The sequence below is a fragment of the Sardina pilchardus genome, chromosome 22, assembly GCF_963854185.1.
Source record: "Sardina pilchardus chromosome 22, fSarPil1.1, whole genome shotgun sequence".
In the NCBI taxonomy this organism is placed as follows: Eukaryota; Metazoa; Chordata; class Actinopteri; order Clupeiformes; family Clupeidae; genus Sardina; species Sardina pilchardus.
Genome location: NC_085015.1, coordinates 22682708 through 22693145, shown reverse-complemented (window position 1 = coordinate 22693145; position 10438 = coordinate 22682708). Strand labels below are relative to the sequence as shown.

At 40.8% G+C, this 10438-nt stretch overlaps 2 protein-coding genes across 2 annotated transcripts; one reads left to right on the top strand and one right to left on the bottom strand.

The window, feature by feature from the left end:
- Positions 1–10: 10 nt before the first annotated feature.
- cfap119 (cilia and flagella associated protein 119) lies at positions 11–4082 on the bottom strand. Its single transcript, XM_062526187.1, has 9 exons — positions 3964–4082; positions 2509–2543; positions 2355–2420; positions 1684–1847; positions 1491–1561; positions 1207–1323; positions 1047–1119; positions 790–936; positions 11–541 (listed from the first exon to the last, which is right to left on the bottom strand). The coding sequence occupies exons 1-9, from the start codon at positions 3985–3987 to the stop codon at positions 381–383; spliced, it is 858 nt and encodes a 285-aa protein (XP_062382171.1). The 5' UTR covers positions 3988–4082; the 3' UTR covers positions 11–380.
- A 319-nt stretch (positions 4083–4401) lies between these two features.
- Positions 4402–7524, top strand: tmem130 (transmembrane protein 130). The gene is made up of 7 exons (XM_062525725.1): positions 4402–4468; positions 4804–4978; positions 5074–5213; positions 5365–5449; positions 5862–6064; positions 6464–6582; positions 7379–7524. The coding sequence occupies exons 1-7, from the start codon at positions 4402–4404 to the stop codon at positions 7511–7513; spliced, it is 924 nt and encodes a 307-aa protein (XP_062381709.1). The 3' UTR covers positions 7514–7524.
- The last annotated feature ends 2914 nt before the right edge of the window (positions 7525–10438 follow it).

Genomic DNA, 10438 nt, shown 5'->3' with positions numbered 1-10438 from the left:
CAGTACTGAGTAAGACTTTGTCATTCAAGTTGTATTCGAGAAATCAGTCGGTTTTACAATCACAATAGAGTCACTGTTTTGTTTTATAAAGAGCGGCAGTTAATGCTTTGGTCACGAAATATAATAATTGCATTCATCACATAAGAGCTGGTTTTAGAGTGAACAAATATATAAAATAATCTTTAAAGACCTCTTTCTCTGTTTCTGTGTGATGATTCATCATATTTTAAAAGTGTGTTGCTGAGACTAAACATCAACGTCTTAAAGTGTAACAATATACAGTATGGTCAACACTAAAATATACCCATAAGTTCAATTCAGTTGAGGGAGACATAGACGGACTCTAGAGAGACATCAGTAACATGACGGCAGAGGGTGTATCACTTTTTGGGCGGGGCGCTCGTCTCCATGGAGCTGAGGATGGTGTTGAGCTGGGCGGTGCTCTCCTTCAGACGCTGCTCCAGGTGACCACTGAGAAGCTGCATCTCCCTCTTCACCTCTTGCTGGACCAGGCTCTGAAGCGCCACCTTTTTAGCAGCACCTTGAACGGGGACAACAAGCTTAACATCAAGCTCAGCTAAAACTACCTCCGCTTTTAAACCCCATCATTCTCATCCATGACAAAGTAAAGACATTAGTAACATAAGCGTAAAAAAACAAACAAATTGAAAATAATGAGCTAAAAGCAACATGTCAACAGCATGTGAATTTCTGCCAAACAACAACAGAAAGTAGCATCAAGGGGAAAAGTAGCATCAAGCGCATTCAATATACCACTGGGTAAATCACCTGTTTTGTCCAGGGCCAGTTCTGTGTTTTTTTGTTCATTATCAGCAGGCTGTGTGTTGCTTATGTCAGTTGTTTTCTTGTCATCTGTGGCACTTTCATTTCTGTCAATATTCTCACCAGTGGTGCCATTCTCCCCCTCCTGAGTCTCTTCAGAAACACACATGGACAAAGGAACCGAGTCATACTTATAACCTGGACGTTCCAAGGCTATGGTGAGTAGGTCTACAGAGGAAATGTATATTTAAATGTAATCATACCTGAAGAGCTTAGAATTTCAGGATCTATGTCTCCTGACATTCCAGAATAGGTTATAGTAAGGTCCAAAAACATCTGCAATGGAGAAACTGATTTGGCTTAGAATATCAAAGGCTACATGACGGGTCAAGTCATGAAAATACAACTGAGGGGAGAGAGTACCTGAGGGGTGAAGATATACTTATATAATGTATAATGTCTCATATAGGTGTTTGTGAAGTACTTCAAGATATCTGTCATCTGATTCAGGTTGTAGAGACCGATGCTGAAAGGAGGTCTCTATGGGAAGAGAGGTTTCAAGTTATCGCAGAGGTTAGTGGGGACTTTCGGGTAAATTTGAACAGGGTATCGTTTATGCTAATGTACAGTGATTCAAAAACTGTATCATGTTTAACAATGATAAACACGGTTGAATAATGTTATTTATGAAAAGAAATTCTACGCACCCGCACAGAATGACATAGCAAGAGTTCGCTGCAGTAGTTGAAACACTGTTCTGCATTATTGAGAGGTGTGTCTGGAAAAAAAAGTAGGATGTACCTCATTGGAATAGCAAGGTCATTAGAACTTCACCAACAATGCACTTTGCATGCATGTAGAGAAAGACAAACATTTCTAGATATGAAACTGACACACTACCAGTATTGGCTTCATGTACTCTTTTGAATATGGACAGCAGAGTAGAAGTCTGTTCCCTGTTGAACTTCTTTCTTCTGCTGAACAATACTGCATTCATATAAAGCTCCAGCAGGACTCTTTGCTTTGGATCAGTTGAGTCGATTCGAAACACTGAACTCAAAACCCTACGAGACAGTATAATGGAAGACTTTGAAGGGATGACTTTCAACAGATCATGGTAACTTAAAGTCAGTGTTTGCCAACCTTTTTTCCCTGAAGGCCCCCTTCCCTGTGTCTAAGACAAGCCAGGGCCTCCTACCCAAACTCCTATCCGCATACACACAAGATGTTTGTTGTTTTATTCAACAATCAGGGTCTGGGGATGAATTACCCATCCCTAGCCTAACCCGACCTGAAGGTTGCTTTCGCAAGTTCAGAGTTCAAGCTACATGAATTTACATGTGGAACAAAAATATGTTTTAATTTGGATTATACAGTTTTGATTATCTAACTGGGTGTGTTATTGGAATTTTATACAATGTGCGCAAATATCATTTTGGTGGTCTCATAATCTCAGCCCAGGCAACATTGTGGGGACCCCCTGCAATCTCTGGAGGCCCCAATTGGGGTCCCCGGACCCCAGGTTGGGAACCACTGACTTAAGTGATAACTTTCATGCAGGGGGTCTTAACCTTTCCAGATCTTCTGTGGAAGTGGCCTGGTTGATGTCTTCCGTGTCTTTGAAAGTTGCATCCGCCCTTTATGGACAGAAAGACAGAAAACTAATTAATCATGCTGGTGGTTAAATAACTCAGGGGAAAAGATAAAGGCAAAAAGATAACTCGCCACATTAAGATTCTGGCCTTCAGGGGACGAGGCTCCTGCAAAAATAAACGATTAAGTCAACGGTAGGCTATTTATTCATCTTTTTGTTCATCTTCATAATTATTGTTTAGTCATCGTACATCACGTTCCTCAGTCAAGGGTCAACAACTGAAAAAGGCTACAAAGCCATTTTAGATGATGAATTGTTGACAATGATTGTGTCATCTTAGCTAGGGTGACACGCATCATTTGATGAAATCTCGAACTCAGCTAAGGTTAGTAGCCAGCAGTGGCGTGCGGTGGGGTCTGTGGCAGGGTAGGCAGTGGCCATTCACGATCCGTACACTCGCAAATATTACTATATTTTCATGGTAATACTCCTCCTACTTAGTCATTTCACAGAATCAGAGGCGTCACTAGGTGTGCAATTGTTTTTTTTTTTTTTTTTTTTTTTCAACCTACGGGGGTCCGGGGGTTTCTTCCCGGGAAATTTTGAAAATTGGACTGTTAAAGATGCAGTTTCAACGTAGTTTGAGAAGGAAAGGGAGAAAATTCGTTGGGGTCCTTATCATCATATTTTAAAAACAAATAGCCTAAAGCTAATTTCCCTCACTAGACCTACTGGTAAATCGTTTTAACTGAGACCCAAACCTTTTTTCCTGCCCGTGACATGATGAATACCTTGCTTTGTTGGCTTCTTTAGTAGCTATCACGCCGACCAGCTGCAAACGTGACACATCTTGATCTTGTAGGCTACTGTTGATGAAATATAACCTCGTTTTCTAGCCTCTCGGTGTACTTGGCCGATCGTGGTTATTCTTCTGGGTTTTTAATTAGCTAAACTACATAAATCCACCATTAATTTGTAATTGTATGCCTCCTCCCTGCTGTTTATTTCCTATGTGGAGTTGTCCGAGCTGATGTCCCGAGTCCCGTTGAGGCCGGACTGCCATTGGCTTATCTGCGTTCGAAAGGCAGCGCTTGGCGGGAATAAGCATGCTTATCGATGCTCATAAACTTTCGCATGAATCATGTAATACGCATGCGCAATCTCCGAAATTCGCAGCATTGAAATGAATGGTGAGGATAGGCAGAGACCTTACAAGCCTACCCTGGCCTTTGGAATCCAAGCAAGCTTCGGGACTGCTTGCTTGGGCGTTCCCACGGTAACCAGGCATGTTTGCTTTGCTGCGTAGTTCAGTGTTGTGAATCGCTGTTTGCGTAAGCCTTCACGTTTGAGTTTTTGACCTTAAATAAGACGTACATTTACTTTCTAGAATTGAAATTGCATTCTAATTGTATTGTTTCTGACTTCAGTGTGAGCTTTTAATAATATTTTTTTAAAATATGTGTCGTCCTTCTTTTTAAAATGAAATTTACTCAGGGTAGGCACTGCCTACCCTGCCTACCCTGACCGCACGTCACTGGTAGCCAGCTACCCAGTTTAAAAGCCAAACTGTCGTATTTAAACAGTACCATGATTGCCTTCTTCAAATCCATTCCTGAGAGTGAATGCTTCTCCTTTGTAAAGTTGATTGGTTTAACGTTTCTGAAATCTTTAACGAGGTGATGACAACGCCATGCTGAAAACTGAGTTTGTTGTCTCCATGATGTTGTCATAGCTACATACAAGACGGTGGAATACCGCCACCTTGCGATGCTTTGTGCACATTGCATTTTCTTACACACAATTTAGTTTCATAAATCTGTTTACAGTAGCCTATGTTTTATTTATGTTACGTTTATTTATATAACATGAATAATGAAAGAATAGTCTTGAGCCCACATGTATAACTTTCTTAAGTGATATGGGACATTTATGTTTGACATGATGACCTGAGAGCTCCATAGACTACCATTGAGTTCAGTTGTCCTAGACTCGTGGAAATAATTTCAAGCCCTCAGAAGGAAGAAATGAACCATGAAATCACCTGTGTGGTGTACGGTCTGAACTTCTGTGTGTTTCACCAGAAGTTCCTCAGTGCGCTTTATGATGCAACTCAAAAAGGTCTTATGTATCGGTAAGTAGGCTAAAGGCAAATATTTTTTTAAAGTTGTTACATTTTCTTCCATTATGCCTCTCATAATGGTTACCACTGATTATAGTTAAGTTGTTTTTGTGATTCTCCTTCCTCAGATTTCAACACATTTTGGGCTGCCTTGTGGTCTCCTTCATTGTCTTTTCCCCCATTCTCGAAGCAGCAGATGAACTCAACCAGTTGATCCATGCCTCAGGTAGGACTCCTTTAAATAAGTCTTCTCTCACATTTGATACAAAATATCAAATCACCACTTTGGTTTCTTCTGTCCTCTCAGAGGCAGATATTACCGGGAAACTCATAATTCGCCAGATGGAGGGTGATTCAACTCTCCTGCGAAAAAATGGTGTATTAGCTACTGACATCCCGACCGATGTGCTCTTTGAGTACACGACACCCTGGCACACTCCTGATGCTGCCAGGCTCACATACAGCTGGGATCTGGGCAATGGGTAAGAGCTTTTCCCAGATGTGAGTATATGGTGTATCGCCGCTGTGTTCACCCATTCTGATGTAGGCCTATGTGTTTTAAAAACATCCATCACAGGGAATCTGTCACTGGGCGAGATCCGCTTCTGCACTGCAGTTACACAGTACCGGGAAACTACACTCTCAAGTTGAGAGTTGGGGCAAGTGGCAAACACTCAAGAGTTAGTAGCAAGTTCACTAAAGATATACAGGTCCTGGGTAAGTCTACTGTAGGTTATAGACCTTTTTGTCTCATTTTGACCATACCATACATTCTTTTTCATTTGAATTATTGCTTTTTTCAGTGTGATTAAGGAGCATGAAATACCACTTACTAACCAGTAGTGAAATGCGTTGCTTCTTCATGCAGATGCCATTAGAAGCATTAAGTTGAATGGACCAGCAAGTTATAGTGTGGACCAAAACATCAGTCTGACTCTACTTGTTGGTGGAAGGTTTGTTAAAATTCTTTTTTTTTTCAATTAAGCCTGTTTCACAACTTCACACACCAGAATTAGTTGGTTGTAAAATCATTGTAAATAATTAATAATAATAATAATAATAATAAAAGTGCTTTCATAAGTGAAGCACAGTGCTGTTTTGTTCAGGAAGGCCTGTTCTGGAAGTTTTGTAAAAAAAAAAAAAAAAAAGCTTTTTTTTTTTTTTTTTCAATTGAGCCTGTTTCACAACGTCACACACCAGAATTAGTTGGTTGTAAAATCATTGTAAATAAATCATTTAAAAAAGTGCTTTCATAAGTGAAGCACAGTGCTGTTTTGTTCTGTGCCGTGGTGTCTCTGACCTGCATATTTCGAGACGGTGGATTCCGACTGTAACGCTTTGTTCTGTCCCCTGTCATGTGGGCAGCCCTCCCAAATGGATTTGCTGGCGGATCCTGCCTGACTGCCTCTCCTCCCATGTGACTGAGTGCAGCATGATGGAGCTCTACGACGACCAGCTCACGCTCCAACTCTCCTTCTCTTCTGTGGGCACCCACTGTTTGGAGATCAGCGCTCAGAATGACGTCAGCATGCTGCACATCTCGTACAGCATCCATATCCAAAGCAGCCGTGAGTTTTACCGGCCCCCTGCTTCTCTGTTTCTTCTTCGTCCTCACATGGAGTAACTTCAGTGGTTCACCAAACCTCTATTATTAGATAGACTCGTTGACCTGTTGACCTAATTCCAGGTGTCTCCATGGGATAAAAGTTATATGACTTTATTACTCATATATGTTAATGATGGAAGTATTTGTCTTGAGTTGTACACAGATTACTGTAATAATTTAGGCACCATTATGGAACATAACAGTACATTTTGTGTACAAATAATCATTAGTTCATTTGGCATGTAGGCTACTGCTAACTATAAAGCACGTAAGTAAGCTATGGTAATTTTAAGGTAATGTCAACATGTTGACTATTTTATCCTATTTATGTGAATATTTCTATTTTGCATGCTTGGGACAGCTACCAGTCACCTGCTCTTCATCCTGCCGTGTACCGTAGTCATCCTGGCCATCCTCATCCTCATCAGCATCTCTGTGGTTTGTCCACAGCATCTGAGAGGCTTCAACAAGAAATCAGAGGTACAATACACACACTGTACCAATGACTGCAAGTTATGAAATATATAATTACTTACTGAGATGGTTAATACAGTCATTTCCAGAGTTATATGGCTGACAGTGTATTAGTTGCACTTGTCATTACCAGCAGGGGGTAGTCTTCATCTAAGAAGTGGACATGATATGGCATTGCAACCTGGCTGGAGAAAAGAGAGTTGTATAGACATATACTGTACATGTAGAGATTTTTATCTTGAGGATTTTGGAATATTTCATTATGTTTTGAGCCCCTAAAATAATAATTCAGTTTATTTCTGGTGAGAAATGTAGCCTGTTGTGCACAAATGACAAGCATACAGTATGGAGAACTGGATTCAGTACAGAGGAGAACATATCATGGCTTCACTGTAGAGTATGGGATTCTGCCTGAAGGTCGATATATGAGCGGCCTATCAAATTACACCGATGGCCAACAGTCAATCAAATTACACCCCTGCATTCTGTGAGCCTGTAGCAACTTGTAAATGGGAAGCAATAGTTTCTCGTTTAATCTGAGCCACAATATATACTGTATGTACAGAAGAGAGATATGCTGAATTTCAAATTTTTAAACTGGCTATACTTGGCTATGACTCAAATTTAGACACAAAAGGGACTTTACTATGTATATCAATATTCTGCATCGATAAATTGTAATGTGTTCAAAATACTCATCTGTGTCTTGACAAAAAAGAGCCAAAAAAAATTATCCAGAATATCTCATTTTAATGGCACATCAGAATGGAGATGTCAGCCGTGTCTGTGTTGTGCTTCTCAGGTGCCAATAAAGGCCTCCACCTACACGTGCCTGGAGATGAAAAGCACAGATGGGGCCATCTCATCTCCTCCACCCTCACAGAGAAAAGAAGAGCATCCTCTCCTCTGCCATCCAGGGACGCGTTATTCCATGTAGTAGTATTCTGCTCTGAGCACCTCCTCATCCATTTTCATCAAGGATGAACATTCAAGCAACCAAACAAACCAAAATAAATAAACACGTCTACACTTTCGTCTCTCCCGCCCTTCATTTATTGTCTATGTCAGTATCTTTGTAAGGTGAACATGGTTTGCTGAAAATGAGAGATTTAGAAAAACCTTCTATGATGTTAGATCAAACCAATCAAAGGTTTTCTAAAAACTCACTCTTCTTCAGACAAACATAGGATGTCTAATCCATAACAAATCACAAGTTAATCAACTATGGCCTTGATGGTATTTTTGGTAAAAATACACTTACTAGCCTACTTATGAGTGTAAGTGTGCACGTCTGTGTGTGTTTGTAGTTAATTAGTTAAGCTTCTACACAGCTTCAACTCACTACACAAATTACTCTAAATTAGTCAATTATTCGTTTGAGCTTTTGTTTTTTTATCCATGTGTTTCCGCCGTATAGGACCAAGTTGGCTCATTTCTGTTTAATATTGCGTCATAAGGTTCAGATGAGACTAACTCAGGAGAAATGAGCACCGTGATGTAAGAAGACATGTTTTGAAAGTTAACCTTAATCCTCAATGCTCAGTGCCCAGACATTGGTTTTTCCTAAAAACTAATCTCTGTTCCAAAATTATACTTCCATGAAATAAATCCCTTAATGGCTGTAAAGATGGTTTGGATAGAACGTCATATCACTTACAGTAGTATTATCCTTATGAGCCATGCATCTGACAACTTGTCACAGATGGACACTTGTTTTTTTTTATTTTTTTTTTTTAAACATGTTTTAGTCTGCCTTTTTGGATACCTCTAAATGTGTAACACCAATTGTTCAGTTATTAAACCCGCAATGATTGTCTGTTCAATGGCCCTCTCTCTGGTGAACAGGTTTCAAAGTCATGTCACTGTCAACATGACATGTCAGCGGCAGAAGTCATTTAGATTGATAATGACTTCAAACCAGTATAAGGCTTCCTGCCAGATAGATGATACAATGTTATTATACTTTGCGTTATCCTTTAATTGAACGTTAGACTTCTAAGAAAATGGCTAATGTGTCTATGCGAATCACATGTCAAGGCCTTATCTTTATGTTGGTCGGTATATACCAGCTAGTACAGATGTACTACAGCATACCGGGAAGAAGCTGCGAGCAATTGTGTTCTCTGGCCTTGAAAAGCCCACAGTCGGCTTTTATGAGGGAGAATATTTCACGGAAAAGCAGACATTGTGCAGAGAGAAGCCCATTGAGACTGTCCTCGTGAGGTGAGGAGAAAGTGTCTTGCTAATTAGTTATTCAAGAGTCAATGTTCCCTCAAAAGGATTTTCATATGTGAATTATCCTCAGCTGTTTTTATTTATTTATTTATTTTTTACTTGTCTACTTTTTGTTGTTGCTTTTTTCCTCCCCGAGCCTGTTTGACCTTTCGGAGGATAGATGACATTTGCCGAGAGCGTGCTAAAGGATGAGATGAATGAATGGTGGCTGGAGAGACGGTGCAAAAATGTGTTTGTGGGGTGAAGTGGATGGATGATGACCGATGCTGGGCAACAGCAGGCATGGCGTCCTTGAGCTGGAGGCTGGAGTGGGCTGGTGTCCATGTCCATGTACTTCCTTTGTGACCCCATTCACAGTATTATTTGCAGTATTACAAATGCAGCAGCAGCAGTCTTTAACATGTGACTTTACAGATCTTTAAACTTGGATAGTGCTCACTGCTCATTCAAAACCAATTATGATTTTATTAAGATGATTATTATTCAGGGTCAAGTGGTTGGTTATCGTTCTTTCCTTACATAAATCTATCCACTCTGCTGATGGAGAAGTAGTGTAGCGTTTGTGCTAGATATGACAGCACGGGAGCATGAAGGTCTCGTCTCTATTGGGTTTTGTGGGGTTGGGTCTCTTGTGGACGAGCTCGTATCGGCTCTGTACATGTTACTCTTTATAGGTTTATTTATTGTCCATGGTGTACAATTTTCTATCTCTGACACAAGTGGGTTACCCCCCTGAAAAAGCATACCCCCTTTTGTCCTAGCTATCAGAGAAGTAGCTCCACTGTTGGCAGAAGTTCCACCAGATCCATCCAAATTCTTCATCAAAGTATAATGTGTAGAAATGTGTATAAATGGTCTATTTAGCATTCAGTTAGCATTACCCATTACAATAGCCAGTAGGTTACTACACTTAACAGGTACTCAGTGTGGTAGTGTTTCTCATTTCTGGTTTTGCCACTATTTAGCTGCATTCTCGCTCTTGAAACATCTCGCTCCCGCTCTTGCAATCTCTGTCTCTCTCTCTCTCTCTCTCTCTCTCTCTCTCTGTCCTTTCAGGACTCAGTAGGGAGTATGAGACTGGCCCTGATTTGCGCAAAACTCAGCAAAACAGATTTTTCCACTTGCACTAAGGTGCTCCCATGGCACACTAAAAAATGTCTGGCAATCAGCTGTGACCTTTTCATTCTGCCTATCCTTTCAATGTTTTATGAGACATTCTCTGTCTAGTCATGGTGATAAACTAATACTATAATATTATATCATAATATAATATATTTGGGGAAATATCAGCATTTATACATTTGGTGTACTTCTCAATGTTTTGTGTTTTCAGGCAGTGTGCTATTTATATTCCGTCAAAACCCCAATATCACCATGCAGTGTGTGCAGTGCCCCTCACCTTGGTCATCCATATTCCTTTTTGATCTGAGCAACTTTGATCTGGTGTTGCCATCTGACTGGAGACACGCGTTGCTCTTTTGAACACCGTCGGGCCTCGGCTGTGTGACGTAGCCCTCGGGCACGCGGCTAGCAGAGCTGCCCTCGTCCTCGGGCGTGATGATGAGTGACGTCGGGCCCTCGGGCGGCACTGAGCTGCCCTCATCCCCTAATCACGGCTAATGCCCTG